Below are 22,886 nucleotides of genomic sequence, written 5' to 3' on the forward strand. Positions count from 1 at the left end.
TACGATCCTCTATAAGTGGTTTAGTATTATTATTATTATTATTATTATTATTATTATTATTATTATTATTATTAATTAGATTGGTATGCCGCCCTCTCCGCAGACTCGGGGCGGCTCACAACAGTGATAAAAACAATATATATGGACAAATCTAATAATTTAAAATCTAAAATAACAATTGTACATTTAAAAAATCTAAAAGCAAGGAACCCCAATATAAAAAACACACATACAGTGATATCATGCACTAAAACTACACAGGCAGGGGAAGATGTCTCAGTTCCCCCATGCTTGACGAGGCAAGGAGGGTGGGGGCAGTTCTAATCTCTGGAGGGAGCTGATTCCAGAGGGTCGGGGCCACCACAGAGAAGGCTCTTCCCCTGGGTCCCGCCAGACGACATTGTTTAGTTGACGGGACCCGGAGAAGACCAACTCTGTGGGACCTGACCGGTCGTGGGATTCGTGCGGCAGAAGGCGGTCTTGCAGATATCCTGGTCCGGTGCCATGAAGGGCTTTATAGGTCATAACCAACACTTTGAATTGTGACCAGAAACTGATCGGCAACCAATGCAGACTGCGGCGTGTTGGAGTAACATGGGCATATTTGGAAAAGCCCATGATGGCTCTCGCACCTGCATTCTGCACGATCTGAAGTTTCCGAACACTTTTCAAAGGTAGCCCCATGTAGAGAGCGTTACAGTAGTCGAACCTCGAGGTGATGAGGGCATGAGTGACTGTGAGCAGTGAGTCCCGGTCCAAATAGGGCCGCAACTGGTGCACCAGGCGAACCTGGACAAACGTCCCCCTCGCCACAGCTGAAAGATGTTTCTCTAATGTGAGCTGTGGATCGAGGAGGACGCCCAAGTTGCGGACCCTCTCTGAGGGGGTCAATAATTCCCCCCCCCAGGGTGATGGATGGACAGATGGAATTGTCCTTGGGAGGCAAAACCCACAGCCACTCCGTCTTATCAGAATCAGCCTCTTGCCCCCAACAATCTGGGTCCCCATTTGACCCACCTCGGAAGGAAGGAAGGCTGAGTCAACCTTGAGCCGGTGGTGAGATTTGAACTGCTGAACTACAGCTAGCAGTTAGCCTGCAGTGCTGCACTCTAACCACTGCACCACTCCGGCTCTTAATTCACCACCCAAGGCCGTGTAAACGAACCGCATCGGATTTAAAAAAAGGCTTAGTCTGGACGATTACCTGCCAGGGTCACCGGGAGTGGACTCAACCCTCAGGAGATAATGGAAGAGGCCTCTGTATTGAGGGTGGCGGAAGGCCTCCAAGCAGGTAACAGGTTTTGAAGCTGGATCTATGGTGGACCTCTCAGATAGGGGGGTCAAGACAGACCTAGGGAGAAGTTAAATATAATGAACGGTTGCTGGAGCTGCGTATATCTAGTTCAGGGGTCGGCAACCTTAAACACTCAAAGATGCACAAAACCCATTTGACATCCAAAATGAAGATAACACTGCATATATCTTTTTTTTTTTTTACCTTTATGCTATTTATATATAAAAAACCAACTATAGATGCTAACCTTCATGGCTCTTCCTGACTTGCAGGCTTTTTTAATGGCTATTTGCTCCGAATAAAGTTTTTTCTAGCCCTATGTATTTGCAGGCTTTTTTCATTGCTACTCCCTCCGAAGAATTTTTTTCTAGCCCTAAGTCTCTGCAGGCTTTTTTTCATTGCTACACTCTCCGAAAAATATTTTTCCAGCCCTGTCTTTGCAGTCATATTTTCATTGCTACACTGTTCAAAGAATATTTTTTTTCAGCCTTAAGTCTTTGCAGGCTTTTTCATTGCTACTTGCTCCAAATATTGTTTTTCCCAGCCCTAAGTCTTTGCAGGCTTTTTTCATTGTCACTCTCTCGAATAATGTTTTTTTTCCAGCCCTAAGTCTTTGCAGGCTTTTTTCATTGCTATCTGCTCCGAAAAAGGTTTTTTTTAAAGCCCTAACCAGGGGATAAAATAATGTGCTGAAGCTGACCAGACGAAGGACACTAGTCAGATGAATACCTTGTACACAGACCCCCCCCCCCCCCATTTTCCTCCTAAAAGCTAAGTGTGTCTAATTATCGGGTGCATCTTATATTCTGTAAAATACAGTAGGACAAAAACCTCTTTGGACTTTTCCATAGCAAGAACTGGAACGGAAAGAGGTCTTTTACAAGTTGGTCAGCGACATTCAAAGTACATTAGTACCTCTACCTAAGAACACCTCTACTTACAAACTTTTCTAGATAAGAACTGGGTGTTCAAGATTTTTTTTTGCCTCTTCTCAAGAACAATTTTCCACTTACAAACCCGAGCCTCTGAAACTGTAAGTGGAAAAGGCAGTGGGAAGCCTCGGTGGGGCCTCTCTAGGAATCTCCTGGGAGGAAACAGGGCTGGAAAAGGCAGGGAGAAGCCTCCCTGGGGCCTCTCTAGGAATCTCCTGGGAGGGAACAGGGCCGGAAAAAGTAGAGAGAAGCCTCCCTGGGGCCTCTCTAGGAATCTCCTGGGAGGAAACAGGGCCTCCACCCTCCCTGTGGTTTCCCCAATCGCAGGCATTATTTGCTTTTACATTGATTCCTATGGGAAAAATCGCTTCTTCTTACCAACTTTTCTACTTAAGAACCTGGTCACGGAATGAACTAAGTTCATAAGTAGAGGTAACACTCTACCTCAGCTGGGTGTCCAGTGCAGCAGTCAAACACGGAAGGTCCAGCAGCAGGTGGAATATCTCCAAGGTGTTCTCCGGACTCAGCAGGGCTGGTAAGAGATCCGTGTAATCAACCATCAGGGCTGAGCTATTCCAAGCCAGGAACTGCAAAGGGAAGCAAGAGAGACAGCTGAGAATGGGATTCGTTTCTTGGAAGATCTCCAGAGATGTAGAAACATAGAAACATAGAAGACTGACGGCAGAAAAAGACCTCATGGTCCATCTAGTCTGCCCTTATACTATTTCCTGTATTTTATCTTAGGAAGGATATATGTTTATCCTAGACATGTTTAAATTCAGTTACTGTGGATTTATCTACCACGTCTGCTGGAAGTTTGTTCCAAGGATCTACTACTCTTTCAGTAAAATAATATTTTCTCATGTTGCCTTTGATCTTTCCCCCAACTAACTTCAGATTGTGTCCCCTTGTTCTTGTGTTCACTTTCCTATTAAAAACACTTCCCTCCTGAACCTTATTTAACCCTTTAACATATTTAAATGTTTCGATCATGTCCCCCCTTTCCCTTCTGTCCTCCAGACTCTACAGATTGAGTTCATGAAGTCTTTCCTTATACGTTTTATGCTTAAGACCTTCCACCATTCTTGTAGCCCGTCTTTGGACCCGTTCAATTTTGTCAATATCTTTTTGTAGGTGAGGTCTCCAGAACTGAACACAGTACTCCAAATGTGGTCTCACCAGCGCTCTATATAAGGGGATCACAATCTCCCTCTTCTTGCTTGTTATACCTCTAGCTATGCAGCCAAGCATCCTACTTGCTTTTCCTACTGCCCGACCACACTGCTCACCCATTTTGAGACTGTCAGAAATCACTACCCCTAAATCCTTTTCTTCTGAAGTTTTTGCTAACACAGAACTGCCAATGCAATACTCAGATTGAGGATTCCTTTTCCCCAAGTGCATTATTTTACAATTGGAAACATTAAACTGCAGTTTCCATTGCTTTGACCATTTATCTAGTAAAGCTAAATCATTTACCATATTACAGACGCCTCCAGGAATATCAACCCTGTTGCACACGTTAGAGTCATCGGCAAATAGGCAAACCTTCCCTACCAGACCTTCACCTATGTCACTCACAAACATATTAAAAAGAATAGGACCCAGAACAGACCCTTCTGGCACACCGCTTGTAACCCGTCTCTGCTCAGAATACTCGTCATTAACAATAACTCTCTGATGTCTATGCTTCAGCCAGCTTGAAATCCACTGAACTATCCAGGGATTAAGTCCAATCTTCACTAATTTATTTATGTAGGTCCTGAGAAGACAGCAGAGTGGATGCTTCTAAGAATTTGGAAGAGACACTATTCTAAACAAACACTTCTTCTCATAACACACATAAATACAGCAACCAGAATAGTGATAGCGCAAATGTGGAAAAATGAACAGACTCCAACAGAAAATTTAATAACAGACAAAATACACACATGTGTAGAAATGGATAAAATCACAAATTCAATTAAGGGAAATAAAATTAATGAATCAAAACGAACATGGTACAAATGGCATGAATGGATTCAAAAAGAAAACATAAAAATAATACAATACAAAGTAGAAGTACAAACAAGAAAAATAACAGATACCTTGCAAATGTCTTTTTCTCTCATTCAGAAAATGTATTATATTAATGAAATAAATAAATAAATGTATACTGTACTATTAAAAGTAAGATGTAAAAGAATTAAGACATAAACAAAAGGTAATGAAGACGGATTAAGATCTGTAAAACCGATCAAATCATGTGATAAATATTTTTGAAAACAATAAAGAAATTTTTTAAAAAAAAATTCCCAAAAGGAAATTTTCTGGCTCCTGTTCTGTCTTGTACAGCAGACGGACGGTAATTAGCCCCAAATTAAAACTCAAACACAAAGGTTTCAAAATGAACAAGAGTCTATTTACAAAGATGTTTGTTGAACTGCACAAACGTGAATCCAAACTATGTCTTTCAACTGCCAAAATCCAGGCGTGAGGCCAAGTTGATAAGATAAAGTCCCACACTGTTGCATCTCGAGCCAAAGTCTACTTATAATATTATTAACCCTATGAATCTCCAGTACTTTAGCAAGGTTTGTCAGGCAAAAACGCTCTTCTACTCTGGAGGCACGAGCGTTGGCTTTTTGCAAAGACCATCTTCCAACTCCTCCCCCTTATATACTCTTGGGGAGTGCAGACTATGTACAGCTGAGCTCACTTCCTCTTTCTGAGCTTCCTTAACTGCTCCTGCCTCCCCTGCATCCTTCTTACCCGTACATTCAGGATCGTATCCATGCAGTCAGGCGGTAGGGAAAGCAAGTAGGATGCTTGGCTGCATAGCTAGAGGTATAACAAGCAGGAAGAGGGAGATTATGATCCCGCTATATAGAATGCTGGTGAGACCACATTTGGAGTACTGTGTTCAGTTCTGGAGACCTCACCTACAAAAAGATATTGACAAAATTGAACGGGTCCAAAGACGGGCTACAAGAATGGTGGAAGGTCTTAAGCATAAAACGTATCAGGAAAGACGTAATGAACTCAATCTGTCTAGTCTGGAGGACAGAAGGAAAGGGGGGACATGATCGAAACATTTAAATATATTAAAGGGTTAAATAAGGTCCAGGAGGGAAGTGTTTTTAATAGGAAAGTATACACAAGAACAAGGGGACACAATCTGAAGTTAGTTGGGGGAAAGATCAGAAGCAACGTGAGAAAATATTATTTTACTGAAAGAGTAGTAGATCCTTGGAACAAACTTCCAGCAGACGTGGTAGATAAATCCACAGTAACTGAATTTAAACATGCCTGGGATAAACATATATCCATCCTAAGATATAATACAGAAAATAGTATAAGGGCAGACTCGATGGGCCATGAGGTCTTTTTCTGCCGTCAGACTTCTATGTTTCTATTATTATTATTATTATTATTATTATTATTATTATTATTATTATTATTATTATTAATTGGATTTATATGCCGCCCCTCTCCGAAAACTCGGGGCGGCTAACAACAATCATAAACAGTATACAATAATAATCCAATACTAAAAGCGAATTAAAAACCCCTTAATATAAAAAACCAAACATATATACAAACATACCATGCATACAATTGTAAAGGCCTAGGGGGAGAAGGAATCTTAATTCCCCCATGCCTGGCAGCAGAGGTGGGTTTTAAGTAGCTTACGAAAAGCAAGAAGGGTGGGGGCAATTCTAATCTCTGGGGGGAGTTGGTTCCAGAGGGCCGGAGACGCCACAGAGAAGGCTCTTCCCCTGGGTCCCGCCAAGGGTCATTGTTTAGTTGACGGGACCCGGAGGAGACCCACTTTGTGGGACCTAACTGGTTGCTGGGATTCGTGCAGCAGAAGGTGGTCCCGGAGATAATCTGGTCCGGTGCCATGAAGGGCTTTATAGGTCATAACCAACACTTTGAATTGTGACCGGAAACTGATCGGCAACCAATGCAGACTGCTCTCCTCTTCCTCCTCCTCAGACCCTGGCAAATCCCCAGTTGGGGGTTCTATAGCCTCTGTAGGCTCCTCACACCCAGACTCTCCCCCTTCCTCCGGCTCACTGTCTGACTCCTCCGACAGCCACACAGGCCAACCATGCCCAGATGGCCCCAGTTCTTCAGGCTCAAAGGGTAGCTAACAACAGCCCCCACATTGTTTATAGCTTCTCCTTCTCCTTGAGTTTGCAGGGTTTTTAAAAACTCAGGACTCGTAAAAGCTCAGCTAACATTTGAGTGTGTTTCCCAAGCCAAAATCACAATAAACCACACTGCTAGGTTTTGGACAACTTTTCTGGGGTTCTTGCAGAAATTTGGAAGTTATTTTATTTTATTTATTTATTTATTTATTAGATTTGTATGCTGCCCGTCTCCGAAGACTCGGGGCGGCTAACAACAATATAAAAAGACAATGTAAACAAATCTAATATTAAAAACAATCTAAAAAACCCCAATTTAAAGAACCACTCATACATACAAGCATATCATGTATAAATTCTATAAGCCTAGGGGGAAGGGAAATTTCAATTCCCCCAGGCCTGACGACAGAGGTGGGTTTTAAGGCGCTTGCGAAAGGCAAGGAGGGTGGGGGCAACTCTGATATCTGGGGGGAGCTGGTTCCAGAGGGTCGGGGCCGCCACAGAGAAGGCTCTTCTCCTGGGTCCTGCCAAATGACATTGTTTAGTCGACCGGACTAGGAGAAGGCCAACTCTGTGGGACCTAACCCGTCGCTGGGATTTGTGCGGCAGAAGGCAGTCCTGGAGATATTCTGGTCCGATGCCATGAAGGGCTTTATAGGTCATAACCAACACTTTGAATTGTGACCGGAAATTGATCGGCAACCAATGCAGACTGCGGAGTGTTGGTGTGACATGGGCATACCTGGGGAAGCCCATGATTGCTCTCGCAGCTGCATTTTGCACGATCTGAAGTTTCCGAACACTTTTCAAAGGTAGCCCCATGTAGAGAGCATTACAGTAGTCGAACCTCGAGGTGATGAGGGCATGAGTGACTGTGAGCAGTGAGTCCTGGTCCAGATAGGGCCGCAACTGGCGCACCAGGCGAACCTGGGCGAACGCCCCCCTCGCCACAGCTGAAAGATGGTTCTCTAATGTGAGCTGTGGATCGAGGAGGAGGCCCAAGTTGCGGACCCTCTCTGAGGGGGTCAATAATTCCCCCCCCAGGGTGATGGACGGACAGATGGAATTGTCCTTGGGAGGCAGAACCCACAGCCACTCTGTCTTATCCGGGTTGAGTTTGAGCTTGTTGACACCCATCCAGGCCCCAACAGCCTCCAGGCACCGGCACATCACTTCCACCGCTTCGTTGACTGGGCATGGGGTGGAGATGTAAAGCTGGGTATCATCGGCATATTGATGATACCTCACCCCATGCCCCTGTATGATCTCACCCAGGATGATCTTCGATGGTGGCAAAGGCACCCCCCAGCACGTGTGTGTTTGTATGTCTCACAATTGGCAAACGTCTCCTGCAGATGCTACTGTACAGAGGTCAAAAATTTCAGAAGGGCGAGAGAATACGGGGTTTTGATACCTTGAATAGATTCGGGGTGCTTTGTCGGAAGATGCCAAGATTCTCAGTGAAGAACCCAACGTTTTGCCGGCAGAACTGGAGAAACTCGTAAGCCAGCATGAGGTTGTGGAAAAGCTGACCGGGAACTTTGGTGAAGAGATGGCGATAAACGGCTTCGGAGTCCACAGCTGCCGTCTCACCTGGTTGAGGAAGAAATGTTTTTAAACACCTACGCAGCTCCAGATGGAGGCTGCAAATTGCAATGAAGTGCAGAGAAGAGCAACCAAGATGATTCCAAATTCTTGCAACAATTTCCTGACAGTTAGAACAATTGATCAGTGGAACAGCTCGCCTCCAGAAGTTGTGAATTTATTTATTTATTATTTATTAATCAGATTTGTATGCCGCCCCTCTCCGCAGACTCGGGGCGGCTCACAGCAATAATAATACAATGTAAACAAATCTAATATTTAAGTTAATTTAAAACCCCAATTTAAAAACCAATCATACATACTAGCATACCATGCATAAATTTTATAAACCTAGGGGGAGAGAAAGTCTCAATTCCCCCATGCCTGACGACAGAGGTGGGTTTTAAGGAGCTTGCGAAAGGCTAGGAGGGTGGGGGCAACTCTGATATCTGGGGGGAGTTCGTTCCAAAGGGTCGGGGCCGCCACAGAGAAGGCTCTTCCCCTGGGTCCCGCCAAACGACATTGTTTAGTTGACGGGACCTGGAGAAGGCCAACTCTGTGGGACCTAACTGGTCGCTGGGATTCGTGCGGCAGAAGGCGGTCCCGGAGATATTCTGGTCCGGTGCCATGAAGGGCTTTATAGGTCATAACCAACACTTTGAATTGTGACCGGAAACTGATCGGCAACCAGTGCAGACTGCGGAGTGTTGGTGTGACATGGGCGTATTTAGGAAAGCCCATGATTGCTCTCGCAGCTGCATTCTGCACGATCTGAAGTTTCCGAACACTTTTCAAAGGTCGCCCCATGTAGAGAGCGTTACAGTAGTCGAGCCTCGAGGTGATGAGGGCATGAGTGACTGTGAGCAGTGACTCCCGGTCCAAATAGGGCCGCAACTGGTGCACCCGGCGAACCTGGGCGAACGCCCCCCCTCGCCACAACTGAAAGATGTTTCTCTAATGTGAGCTGTGGATCGAGGAGGACGCCCAAGTCTTATCCGGGTTGAGTTTGAGTCTGTTGACACCCATCCTGACCCCAACAGCCTCCAGGCACCGGCACATCACTTCTACTCCAACACTGGACATTTATAAGCAGATGTTGGATAACCATCTGTCTGAAGTAGTGTAGGGTTTCCTGCCTAAGCAGGGGGTTGGACTAGAAGACTTTTAAGGTCCTTTTCAACTCTGTTGCTGTTGTTATTATTGAGAACTTAACCATTACCCAAAAAAGGGGGGGGATTTCGAAGTTGTTGGGTTTTTTTAAAAAATTGTTTTATAAAGAAATCCCTGAATGCAGCACCCAACCTTCTTGACTCACTGTGATTTAGAAAAAACTGGGCGATGGGAATCAGCACGCGGGCGCACGAAAGATCCCCGCTGACCCGTCCGTGGAGGTTTTTCAGGCAGGAGAGGGAGCGGTAAACATAAGACGAGTCGTGTTGGCAGATGATATCCATAATGGTGACCGCTTCGATGAGACACTGGAGGGGGGAAAAACGAAATAGAAGTCTAGGTCATGTACAGTTCTTTGTCGCTGCTAAACTGGGGGTATGAAACTCAATTTCATTGAAGGAAGCAGTGGGGCTGTGGTTGAGTTTCGTGTGTGTGGAGGTGGACAGGGCCAACTGGGTGGACGTAGCCAGATTGAAGCCGCTGCCCAAATTGCTGGCATGTGTTCTGCCCCCAGGGTCAAGGTTCCAGGTAGCATCCAAACTTAAATCAACTCCCCCCCAGAGATTAGAATAGCCCCCACCCTCCTTGCCTTTCGTAAGCTCCTCAAAACCCACCTCTGCCGTCAGGCATGGGGGAATTAAGATAATCTTTCCCCCTTGGCTTCTACAATTTATGCATGGTATGTTTGTATGTGTGATTGGTTTTATAACAAGGGTTTTTAGCTGTTGTAGTATTGGATTTTTACATTCTGTTTTTTGTCACTGTTGTTAGCCACCCCGAGTCCACGGAGAGGGGTGGCATTCAAATCAAATCAAATCAAATCAAATCAAATCAAATCAAATCAAATCAAATCAAATCAAATCAAATCAAATCAAATCAAATCAAATATAAATAAATAAATTCCAAGTCAAAGCACTCCTCAAAGTTCCATTTTAAGAACCTAAGAAGAGCCCTGCTAAATCTGGCCAAAGCCCATCGATTCCAGCATTCTGTGTCCCATAGGCCCCCCCCCCAATTGTCCATGGGGATCTTGAGCAGAAAGAGAAGGCAAGACTTTCCCTTGACCCCCAACAAATGGGACCCAAGGGAATCCTGCCTGCCTCAACTCAAAGAGAGGGAGGGGGGAGGGAGGAAGATAAAGACAGAGAGAGAGGGGGAAGGAAGGAAGGAAGGAAGGAAGGAAGGAAGGAAGGAAGACAGATAGAACCTAAGAACCTAAGAAGAGCCCTGCTGAATCGGGCCAAAGCCCATCGAGTCCAGCATTCTGTGTCCTATAGCTCCCCCCCCCCAATTGTCCATGGGGATCTTGAGCAGAAAGAGAAGGCAAGACCCTCCCTTTCCCTTGACCCTCAACAAATGGTACCCAAGGGAATCCTGCCTGCTTCAACCAACATAGAGGCGGCACATGGACATCCATTTCAATAACCACCTATGATACACTTGGCATGCATGAATCTGTCTAATCCTGCCTTGAAGCTCTCCAGGCTGACAGCTGTCGCAACGTATTCTGTAAGGGAATCTCATAAACCAAGGACTCTCTGGGTGAAGAAATATTTCCCTTTATTTGTCCTCACTTTCTCTCCTGTGAGCTTTAGGGAGGGCCCCTTCGTCCTAGTATTGTGTGATAGAGAAAAGAATTTTTCTCTATCCACCTTTTTCTCTGTTCAGTTTATTGCCCGAGTCATCCAGGCACTGCGAAACTTGAATCTGAGTTTCACACCCCGACCCACAAACCTGTCCTGTTTCCCACTCAGCTTGTGCCAGCGTGGTCAGTCCTCCTTCTACTTCCGCCCAGGTGGATGGGCATAGGATGCCCTTGAACCCCTCGAAAGGAGGCTTTGTGGTTGCATCGTCTTCCTCATGAAAATCCCCCCCCCCCCATCCCAAGTTCTCATAATCATCAGGCCTTCAACAGATAGTGTGGCAAGCCGGCCAGATCTACCCACCCCTGTGCTAAATCTTACTCCCATTTTTTTTTTTTTGCGCGATACTTACGGCTTTCTGTAGCTCCCCGTCTGCTTTCTTCACAGCCCCTGGGGGTCAAAAAAAATCGAACTGCGTTCAGACTCCTGGCTGGAAGGATGGGGAACTTTTCACTCCAGGATCCGAGTCCTGACATTTTTTGTGCGAAGAACCATGAACGAGCACGGTGAGTGAGTTTTCAAGGTGGAAAATTCTGCTCACTTTGATCCTTGAAGCCCATTCCACTGATGAGAATTGGGAGTGGGAAATTCATCCCTTGGGTAAGGCAGTTGCTAAGCGAGGCGTTACAGGACCATCCACAGTCACTCATGCCCTCATCACCTCGAGGTTCGATTACTGCAACGCTCTCTACAGCAGTGATTTTCAACCTTTTTTGAGCCGCGGCACATTTTTTGCATTTACGAAACCCTGGGGCACATTGAGCGGGGGGACAGCTAAAAAAAGGTTGGACAAAAAAATTCTCTCTCTCTCTCTTCCTCCCCTTCACTCTATTTCTTTCTCCCTCCCTCTTTCTCTCCCTTCCTTCCTCTTTCTTTCTCTCTCTCTCCATCCCTCTTTCTTTCTCTTCCTTCCTTCCTCTTTTTTGCTCTCTTTCTCTCTCCCTCCCTACCTCCCTCTATGTCTTTCTCTCTCTCTCTCCTTCCCTCCCTCCCTCTCTCTTGCTTTCTTTCTCTCTCTCTCTCTCTTGTTCTCTCTCTCTCTCTTGCTTTCTCTCTCTCTCTCTTGCTTTCTCTCTCTCTCTCTTGCTTTCTCTCTCTCTCTCTTGCTTTCTCTCTCTCTTGCTTTCTTTCTCTCTGAGCTTCGCGGCACACCTGACCATGTCTCGCGGCACACTAGTGTGCCACGGCACACTGGTTGAAAAACACTGCTCTACAGAATGCGGCCGCGAGAGCCATCGTGGGGCTTCCCAGATTCGCCCATGTTTCTGCAACACTCCGCAGTCTGCACTGGCTGCCGATCAGTTTCCGGTCACAATTCAAAGTGTTGGTCATGACCTTTAAAGCCCTACATGGCATTGGGCCAGAATACACCCGGAACCGCCTTCTACCGCACGAATCCCAGCGACCGATAAGGTCCCACAGAGTTGGCCTTCTCCGGGTCCCGTCGACCAAACAATTGTCGTTTGGCGGGCCCCAGGGGAAGAGCCTTCTCTGTGGTGGCCCCGGCCCTCTGGAATCAACTCCCCCCAGATATTAGAACAGCCCCCACCCTCCTTGCCTTTCGCAAACTTCTTAAGACCTACCTTTGTCGCCAGGCATGGGGGAGTTAAGTTATTCTTTCCCCCTAGGCCACTACAAGTTATGCATGGTATGTTTGTATGTATGTTTGGTTTTTTATAATAAGGGTTTTTAATTGTTTTATCAAATTGGATTGTTACATGTTGTTTTACCATTGTTGTTAGCCGCCCCGAGTCCGCGGAGAGGGGCGGCATACAAATCCAATAAATAAAATAAAATAAATAAATAAATCCTCGGTTTTTATGATTACTGTATTAAGGAAAATCAACCGTGATTATTAAGCAAAAGCATCACACGACTGCCACTTGCAAACCTGCTGATTTTGCTCATCATAGGATACTGCAGCTATCCTAAACGAGTGCTGGTTGCCAAGTGCTTGAATCGTGATCACATAACCGCAGAAATGTTGCAATGGTCGTAAGTGTGAGGACTGATCGTAAGGCCACATTCTCTTCCGCGCTGCTGTAACTTCAAAACTCGGAAGTCGAATGTTTACTAATGTTGCCAACCCTATACAGGTAGTCTTCGACCTGCGACCACTGTTTAAAGACAGACATTTGTTAAGTGAATTTTGCCCCATTTTACGACCTTCCTTGCCTCAGTTGTTAAGTGGCTCACTGCAGTTGATAAGCAAGTGAACCCGGTCATTAAGCGAATCTGGCTTCCCCTGTGGACTTTTGCTTGCCGGAAGGTCGCAAAGGGGGGGGGGGGTCCACAAGACCGTCAGTCACAGCAACGGTCATAAGGATGAACCAGGATTTGGATCACCTGTTCGGGGGGGGGGGATGCTGGAATGGCCGTAACTCTGAAAAAAACGGCCCCATGTCCCTTTTTCCAGGGCCATTGTAACTATTATTATTATTATTATTATTATTATTATTATTAATAATTATACTTGTATGCCGCCCCTCTCCAAAGACTTGGAGAACTTTGAATGGTCACTAAGTGAACTGTTGTAAGTCGAGGACTGCCTGTACCCAATTAATAATAATAATTTAATAATAATAATTTATTGGATTTGTATGCCGCCCCTCTCTGCAGACTCAGGGCGGCTAACAACAATAATAAACACAACATGTACAATCCAAAAATAAAAAACAACTAAAAACCCTTATTATAAAACCAAACATACACACAAACATACCATGCATAACTTGTAATGGCCTAGGGGGAAGAGCTATCTCAACTCCCCCATGCCTGGCGGTATAAATGAGTCTTGAGTAGTTTACGAAAGACAGGGAGGGTGGGGGCAGTTCTAATCTCCGGGGGGAGTTGGTTCCAGAGGGCCGGGGCCGCCACAGAGAAGGCTCTTCCCCTGGAGCCCGCCAAACGACATTGTTTAGTCGACGGGACCCGGAGAAGGCCAACTCTGTGGGACTTTATCGGTCGCTGGGATTCGTGCGGTAGCAGGCGGTTCCGGAGGTATTCTGGTCCAATGTCATGTAGGGCTTTAAAGGTCATGACCAACACTTTGAATTGTGACCGGAAACTGATCGGCAGCCAATGCAAGCCACGGAGTGTTGAAGAGACGTGGGCGAATCTTGGAAGCCCCACGATGGCTCTCGCGGCTGTGTTCTGCACGATCTGAAGTTTCCGAACACTTTTCAGAGGTAGCCCCATGTAGAGAGCGTTGTAGTAATCGAACCTCGAGGTGATGAGGGCATGAGTGACTGTGAGCAATGACTCCCTGTCCAAATAGGGCCGCAACTGGTGCAATTCCTGCCCACTGCCACCTAGGACTCACGCCGATTGCTCTGCTCCAGAAGCCGCTGGCAGTACTCGAAGGCCTTTTCTCTCAAACGTTCCCTTGGAGAAAGGAGGCGACTTGAGGTGGATGTGACGGAGACCATCGACACGAGAGAACCGTCCACCTCCGACTTGTCATCTATAAAGGGAAGAGACAAGGCGAGGCGGGACAAATGTCCACCCTGAAAGCTGACCTGACCGAAGCTATCTTGGCGCTTCAGTGCTGTCACACTGGAGCTGAGGGATAGGGAGGAGGGAATTTGAGATAGCTGGGGTGGTTGAAACAAAATACTTTCTCTTGAGAACCAAGGTCATCTGCAGATTTGAAAATTTCCCATTTCTCTTCCACACGGGGCCCCAAAGGAAAAGAAAAACCCCTCACCTGAATTTGGATTGCTTGTTGTGTCACTCCTGTAACACAGGAGCCACTTCCTCAGCATGGAAAAAGTCTGCATGTTAAGCCATTGATCCTCCGTGTAACTCTGACCCACCGACAACACGGTGAAAAAATCAGTGGCCACCGTGCCGTCCACCTCGGTGATGGGCCCAGGCTGGGAGAAAGACAAAGGGTGGTAGAATCAGTGGGGAGCGACAAAAAGGCAGGGACAGTAACTCCAGGTTTAAATGTGAGGAGTACCCAGTGATTTATCAAGAGGGTTACCCAGTTCGCCTGGTACACCAGTTGCGGCCCTATTTGGACCGGGAGTCACTGCTCACAGTCACTCCTGCCCTCATCACCTTGAGGCTCAATTACTGTAACGCTCTCTACATGGGGCTACCTTTGAAAAGTGTTCGGAAACTTCAGATCATGCAGAAGGCAGCTGCGAGAGCAATCATGGGCTTCCCCAAATATGCCCATGTCACACCAACACTCCGCAGTCTGCATTGGTTGCCGATCAGTTTCTGGTCACAATTCAAAGTGTTGGTTATGACCTATAAAGTCCTTCATGGCATCAGACCAGACTATCTCAGGGACCGCCTTTCGCTGCACGAATCCCAGCGACCGATTAGGTCCCACAGAGTTGGTCTTCTCCAGGTCCCGTCAACTAAACAATGTCGGTTGGGGGAAGAGCTTTCTCTGTGGCGGCCCCGGCTCTATGGAACCAGCTCCCCCCAGAGATTAGAACTGCCCCTACCCTCTTTGCCTTTCGTAAACTCCTCAAAACCCACCGTTGTCGTCAGGCATGGGGGAACTGAGATATCTCCCCCGGGCCTTTACAATTTATGTATGGTATGTTTGTATGCATGTCTGCTTAATAATGGGGTTTTTAAAATATTTAAAATTGTAAATTATTAGATTTGTCATGGACTGTTTTTATTGTGTTGTGAGCCACCCCAAGTCTACGGAGAGGGGCGGCATACAAATCTAATAAATAATAAAATAATAATAAAAAATTCCAGCCAGGCAGGAAAATAAAACTCCTAGCATTGCTGACTCAGGAATCCTGGGAGTTGAAGTCCACAGGTCATAAAGTGTGGGTTGAATACCTGTTTTCCTCTTGGATTGAAAAAGCCACCTGTTGCTGGGGTCCCTCCTTGCTGAAGGCTGGCGTACCTGAGCCAATCCACCATCCTTTTGCTGATCAGGTTGATCTGGTCTAGGAACCCAAAAGAGAGAGGCAACTAAAAGAGACTGCAGGTGGTACTTTCAATTCTAATTTTAAAATATTATTACAGTGATACCTCGTCTTACAAACGCCTCGTCATACAAAACTTTTCGAGATACAAACCCGGGGTTTAAGATTTTTTTGCCTCGTCTTCCAAACTATTTTCACCTTACAAACCCACCACCGCTGCTGGGATGCCCCGCCTCCGGACTTCCGTCGCCCGTTTTTGCGCCGCTGGGATTCCCCTGAGGCTCCCCTCCATGGGAAACCCCACCTCTGGACTTCCGTGTTTTTGTGATGCTGCAAGGGAATCCCAGCAGCGCAAAAACGGGTGCTTCGCTGGCAACGGAAGTCCGGAGGTGGGGTTTCCCAGCGAGGGGAGCATCAGTGAAATCGCAGCATCGCAAAAACAGAGAGGTCTGGAGGTGGGGTTTCAAGGACATCAGTGTTTTTGCGATGCTGCGATTTCACTGATGCTCCCTTCGCTGGGAAACCCCACCTCCAGACTTCCGTTGCCAGCGAAGCGCTCGTTTTTGCAATGCTGGGATTCCCCTGCAGCATCGCAAAATCACGGAACTCCAGAGGTGGGGTTTCCCATGGAGGGGAGCCCCAGGGGAATCCCAGCAGTGCAAAAACGGGCGCTTCGGCTGGCAAAAGGGGTGAATTTTGGGCTTGCACACATTAATCGCTTTTCCATTGATTCTTATGGGAATCATTGTTTCGTCTTACAAACATTTCACCTTAAGAACCTCGTCCCGGAACCAATTAAGTTTGTAAGACGAGGTATCACTGTATTTGGTTCTCAAAAAACAGTAATACACAGCAAACGTGATTGATATGTATCCATTTGTATACTATAAATTCCAATGAATCATTTGTGCAGAAATTATTTTTAATTATTGTTAACTAGGGATACAAAATCTTTGCCAGGCCAATTCTTGAATACAGCTCATCCACCTGGAATCCACACTGTATATCAGACATTAACACTAGTGTGTGGGTCCAGGGGTATTTCACAAGAAGATCACTCCACTCCTCTACCCACAATAGAATCCCTTATGCCACCAGACTTGAAATTTTGGGCTTGGATCCTGGGGAGGGCAAAACACGAGCCTACTGGGCCCACCAGAAGTTGGGAAACAGGCCGTTTCCAGCCTCCAGAGGGCCTCCAGGGGACAGGGCAAGCTGTTTTTGCCCTCCCCAGGCATTGAATTATGGGTGAGGGCACTCACGCATGCGCGATAGCATGCAAGCATGCGCTTTCGGCACCCGAGGGAAAAAAGGCTCACCATCACTGCCATATACATTGTCCGGAGTTAGATATAACACTCCATGGCCCCAAGCCTGCCGGCAGAGATGAGTTTTTAAAGTCTTGTGGAAGGCCAGGAGAGTGGAGGCAGTACGAATCCCTAGAGGGAGTTGATTCCAAAGGGCCGGGGCCGCCACAGAGAAGGCTCTTCCCCTAGGCCCCGCCAGGTGGTATTGCCTAGCAGATGGGACCTGGAGAAGGCCAATTCTGTGGGACCTAAGTGGCCGCTGGGATACTTGAGGCAGAAGGCAGAATATACCTGTTCCAAGCTATTAGGTAAGGATGCTAGCTGATAGGCAGAATATTTTTTTCTTATGTTCCTCCCCCAAAGTGTTCGGAAACTTCATATCGTGCAGAATGCAGCTGCGAGAGCAATCATGGGCTTTCCCAAATATGCCCACGTTACACCAACACTCCGCAGTCTGCATTGGTTGCCGATCAGTTTCCGGCCACAATTCAAAGTGTTGATTATGACCTATAAAGCCCTTCATGGCACCGGACCAGATTATCTCAGGGACCGCCTTCTGCTGCAACGAATCCCAGCGACCAGTTAGGTCCCACAGAGTGGGTCTTCTCCGGGTCCCGTCAACTAAACAATGTCGCTTGGCGGGACCCAGGAGTAGAGCCTTCTCTGTGGCAGCCCCGGCCCTCTGGAACCAACTCCCCCCAGAGATTAGAATTGCCCCCACCCTCCTTGCTTTTCGTAAGCTGCTTAAAACCCACCTCTGCCGCCAGGCATGGGGGAATTGAGATACTCTTTCCCCCTAAGCCTTTACAATTGTACGCCTGGTATGTCTGTACGTATGATTGGTTTTATAATAAGGGTTTTTAACTGTTTTAGTATTGGATTATTATTATATGCTGTTTTATTGCTGTTGTTAGCCGCCCCGAGTCTGCGGAGAGGGGCGGCATTCAAATCCAATAAATAAAATTAAATTAAATAAATAAATAAAATTAAGGTGTGTGTTGTAGTCCGAAAAATACGGCACTACCTTTGCTTTTTGCTTATGTTTATACCTATCCCTGCTCTCTTGTACATGTTTGACGAACAAACAAACATGTTTGACGAACAAACAAATCCCTCTTCGGAGAGGGGCGGCATACAAATCTAAATAATAAATAAATAATAAAATAATAAATAAATAAAATCAGACAATTCTTAGTCCAAGCATCCCAGGCAAGCAGCCGCTTAACGAAAGCTGGACTGATGGAGGTTGAGAAGTCGCCTGACAATTTCAGAACTCAAATAACCACCTTCGTTCAGGCTCAGTGGTGCGGAACTGATGACTTTCGACAGGATGGGGAGAAGAGGACGGGCACTCTGATCTTCAGGCAGCCTGCCTTCCAGAATTTTCACCACGTGCTGCCCAATTTCTTCAACAGTTGTCTTTTGGCTGCACTTTGGATAAAGCAATGATTCGATAACGAATAGGAGAATTGAATCGGGTGGAAGGTCTTAAGCATAAAACGTATCAGGAAAGACTCAATGAACTCAATCTGTATAGTCTGGAGGACAGAAGGAAAAGGGGGGACATGATCGAAACATTTAAATATGTTAAAGGGTTAAATAAGGTTCAGGAGGGAAGTGTTTTTAATAGGAAAGTGAACCCAAGAACAAGGGGGCACAATCTGAGGTTAGTTGGGGGAAAGATCAAAAGCAACGTGAGGAAATATTATTTCACTGAAAGAGTAGTAGATCCTTGGAACAAACTTCCAGCAGACGTGGTTGGTAAATCCACAGTAACTGGATTTAAACATGCCTGGGATAAACATATATCCATCTTAAGATGAAATACAGGAAATAGTATAAGGGCAGACTAGATGGACCATGAGGTCTTTTTCTGCCGTCAGTCTTCTATGTTTCTATGTCAACCCACAGTGCTATCTGAATTCTGGAGAGGTATCTTAGGGATTTCACAGGCCAGTTAAGAACCCCAGTGCAAAAAAAAGAGGCTCTTTTAGGGGATATTTTTGGGGTGTGTTTGTGTGGATTTCCAGAATTTAAAAAATATCTATTTTCACCACACGGGGGAGCTTAAAGAAAGCATTTAAAACATTCATTCCACATCTGCGTTTATCATATGAATGTTGAATGGCGAGCAGAAGTCCAATGCAAAACAATTGCAAAACCATCTTAAAAAAGGAAACAGCCATATTTTACTATGCAATATTATTGTTTGGCTGTTTTGCCACCGCTTGATTACATATGATAGGAGTGAGAACTAAGGAGAAATTTCCTGACAGTCAGAACGGTTGATCGGTGGAACAGCTTGCCTCCAGAAGTTGTGAATGCCCAACACTGGAAGTTTTAAAGCAGATGTTGGATAAACATCTATCTGAAGTAGTGTAGGGTTTACTAAGCAGGGGGTTGGACTAGAAGACCTCCAAGATCCCTTCCAACTCTGTTGTTGTTGTTGTTGTTATTATTATTATTATTATTATTATTATTATTATTAAAGCTGTTAAAAGAGTTAGTAGACAACGGAAGTGGAGTTGATTATGGGCCATCAAGCTGTTTTTGATTCCCAGCAACCACTCAGATAGAATCAATGGGGGGGGGGGGAAGTAAATTATAAATAATAGTAAAATGCCTTGCTTACTTGGGATTGCACGATGGAGAATGCTAAACTCAACAGCCTGGTGTCTCGGAATTTATCCCAAGGCAGAGAGAAATCATTGCAAAATGTTACCTCTCTCAATATGGCACTGCAAAGTATCTGAATTTGCTTAGGGCACTTTGGCTGGTATAAGGTGGTCTGCAGAAGTTGAATAAATTTCTCCTCCAATCTGCAAGAAAAGTCATGCAAAGGAATAAAAAGAGGAAATTTAAAGTAACAGGAATCATTGAACAATGTGCCATCTACTTGATGTTTCCCCATTAATATCCCAGAATAAAAAGCATATCTGAATATAACCACTACCGGTACTTTCATGTTAGAAACATAGAAGACTGATGGCAGAAAAAGACCTCATGGTCCATCTAGTCTGCCCTTATACTATTTCCTGTGTTTTATCTTACAATGGATCTATGTTTATCCCAGGCATGTTTCAATTCAGTTCCTGTGGATTTACCAACCACGTCTGCTGGAAGTTTGTTCCAAGGATCTACTACTCTTTCAGTAAAATAATATTTTCTCATGTTGCTTTTGATCTTTCCCCCAACTAACTTCAGATTGTGTCCCCTTGTTCTTGTGTTTACTTTCCTATTAAAAACACTTCCCTCCTGAACCTTATTTAACCCTTTAACATATTTAAATGTTTCGATCATGTCCCCCCCTTTTCCTTCTGTCCTCCAGACTATACAGATTGAGTTCATTAAGTCTTTCCTGATACGTTTTATGCTTAAGACCTTCCACCATTCTTGTGGCCCGTCTTTGGACCTGTTCAATTTTGTCAATATCTTTTTGTAGGTGAGGTCTCCAGAACTGAACGCATTATTCCAAATGTGGTCTCACCAGCGCTCTATATAAGGGGATCACAATCTCCCTCTTCTAGATCCCCACCCCATTGTTCTCAATCACAAATTCCTGATTTCAGATGCTTGTCTTCATTCATTTAATTTTTTTAAAAAGAATGTTGGATAAATTTTGAAAAAAAGGCTAGTTTCTTAACCCACCCACCCCCTAAAGAAAAAAAAAAGAATCAATCAGCAAATTTGATTAGGAAAATAGATTCCACAAAATATAATACATGTTATATGCTGTGCTATTTCTCACTCACTTCTGACTGTATTTGGTGGTTGAGACAATAAGAAATAGTCTTCGCAAGGAATCAACTGTTTCATTTCCGAAATCTTGATTTTGGAGGAAGCCTGAGATCCGAGAAGTGAATTTTTTAAATTCGTCATCCTGGAGCTCTCTAATAAGAAAGAAGAATTGACAAGTTAAGAAATGTCGCATTTGATACAGTTCAAAGTCAATTATGGTCTAACACCCAATTATTGGTAGTCCTCAACTGATAAGCATGATGTACTTTCTCCTAGGAAGGGAAAAGCCTAATTATTCCTGAAAATCCTACAAAAAAACCTGCAAGGGCTTCTCTAGGCAGTCGCACGCAATCAATATTGACTCAAAAGTGTGCACAGGCACATTTCCCTAGCACAAATATTATAACTATAGAAACCAGGAAGTTATCCCAGCAACCCGGCACCAGCACAGGAAGCTGAACACAGAAACAACTGACAAACATTATAATGGGAATTATTTTAAAATGGCTGAAGGATCCAATGGGTAACCATGGCTGGCTGTTGCCAGGCTTAGCTAAGTAGGCAAACTCCGCTTGTTTTTGGATGTGGGTGCCAAGCCAGAAACTGAACGATGAATTATAAAGGAGAACATTTGTAGCTCAGGGTTGAAGTAAGGGGTCCTTGGTGCTCTCTGAGCTTGACTGTTTTCTTTCATGACCCAGCTAGGGAACATCATCAGTGCTATAAGGGAGAGAGTTATATTCTCTGTCTCCCTTCTCACACTGATGTTTATGTAATTTCAAGAAAATAGGCAAGCTCAGAGAGCACAAAAGACCCCATAATTGGTTTTATACTGCACTGTTTTTAACAGGGTGTCCAGGGGGAAAGCATTTTGAAATTCCCTGATATTTCCGACATTTCCCTATAACTTGCGATCTAGTTAAGGCGTGGTCGAAGATGACATCATACCAAACGGCTAAGCCATGGAGAAATATCGGTAGCTGAGGAAGCAAGTTATTACCAGTTATGCTCATGTTTGCTTCTCTGCCAGGCAGCATGATCTCTTTTTTTAACATGATTTTCCCGACTTTTAAACATTTTAATAGTTTGGTTTTCCCCCCTGATTTCTTCCATTTTTTTCCACAAATTCCTTGATAATTCCCTGATATTTCCCAAACCGCTGATTTCCCTGATAATTCCCTGATTTTCCGGTTTGCTGGACACCCTGTTTTAAGGGCTGTGTGTGTTATATTGAATATGTAAGGGGTATTTATATTTGTGTATTTGGTGTAAGCCGCCAGAGTCCTTCGGGAGTGGGGCAGTATATAAATCCAAATAATAAACGAATGAATAAATAATCCTATCCCTCCTCTCCAGAAACCTTTCTAGCACTGATGATGTTACTTAGTTGGGTCATGAAATGTCCACAAGAAAACCACCAAGCTCAGAGCACCAAGGACCCCATAATTCTATTCCGCCTCCTCCTCCAGAAACACTGATGATGTTACCTAGTTGGGTTATTAAACGTCTGCAAGGAAACAGAGAGGAACCGTGGCTCACCCCCCACCTTGAGCAAAGAGGCTGAGCCCCTTGGATAAAAAGCGTCGGGCCAAAGCTGGTGGGGACCTTGTGCTCCAGGAGGGCGGCTGGCTGACAAAGCTCATCCACCCAACTGCATAAGCCAGGATGAATCTAGGCTTGGCTAGATGCCAAACAAGCAAATGGGAAGCTGGCTTAGGCAAACCTTCCTCCTTTTCTCTCTCCCCTCTGCTTCCTACCTGGCCTGCCGCAGCAAACTTTCCGTCCCCGCCGAGTACATCCCGCCCTTCTCGCCCGCCCAGAGCCGGGTTTACTCGGGAGGAGGAAAAAAATACCCAAACAAAGCCCCCAAAATCCCGATACGATTGTTAGGCCCGGGCAAAGAGGGCTCTGCGCACGCGCGCGGGGTGTGTGTGTCCACCTTTAAAATCGGCCCGGGTTGAACGCGAGGCTCCCGCTCGCAACGTTCCGGGTGAAGTTTGGAGCGTCGCTTTGGCCAAGAATAGAATATACAGTAATGGAATTGTTAATTGGCCAAGTGTGATTGGACACACAAGAGAGAGTAATGAAAGAAGAGAGAGAAGAGGGGAAGGAGAAAGGACGGGGAGGAGGTGGGGTGGGTCTGGAATAAGCTATCAAGATGCATATGAAGAGGAAGACAAGTGG

General features: G+C 45.4%; 1 protein-coding gene across 2 annotated transcripts in view; it reads right to left on the minus strand.

Moving 5' to 3' along the window:
* Positions 1 to 22,618, minus strand: part of AP5Z1 (adaptor related protein complex 5 subunit zeta 1) — a 45,478-nt gene extending 22,860 nt beyond the window's left edge. For both annotated transcript variants that reach the window (XM_070761311.1, XM_070761310.1), the window contains exons 1-12: positions 22,460 to 22,618; positions 20,717 to 20,854; positions 19,597 to 19,783; positions 18,251 to 18,395; positions 15,569 to 15,678; positions 14,463 to 14,631; positions 14,079 to 14,219; positions 11,109 to 11,146; positions 9,259 to 9,421; positions 7,774 to 7,952; positions 2,671 to 2,813; positions 1,205 to 1,351 (exon numbers count right to left, since the gene is read on the minus strand). In XM_070761311.1, the coding sequence (XP_070617412.1) occupies positions 1,205 to 1,351; positions 2,671 to 2,813; positions 7,774 to 7,952; positions 9,259 to 9,421; positions 11,109 to 11,146; positions 14,079 to 14,219; positions 14,463 to 14,631; positions 15,569 to 15,678; positions 18,251 to 18,395; positions 19,597 to 19,783; positions 20,717 to 20,854; positions 22,460 to 22,500 (1,601 nt within the window). In that variant the 5' untranslated portion in view covers positions 22,501 to 22,618. The remainder of the gene's footprint in view (positions 1 to 1,204; positions 1,352 to 2,670; positions 2,814 to 7,773; positions 7,953 to 9,258; positions 9,422 to 11,108; positions 11,147 to 14,078; positions 14,220 to 14,462; positions 14,632 to 15,568; positions 15,679 to 18,250; positions 18,396 to 19,596; positions 19,784 to 20,716; positions 20,855 to 22,459) is intronic.
* Positions 22,619 to 22,886: the final 268 nt, after the last annotated feature.

The sequence above is a fragment of the Erythrolamprus reginae genome, chromosome 9 (assembly GCF_031021105.1).
Source record: "Erythrolamprus reginae isolate rEryReg1 chromosome 9, rEryReg1.hap1, whole genome shotgun sequence".
Lineage (NCBI taxonomy): Eukaryota > Metazoa > Chordata > Lepidosauria > Squamata > Dipsadidae > Erythrolamprus > Erythrolamprus reginae.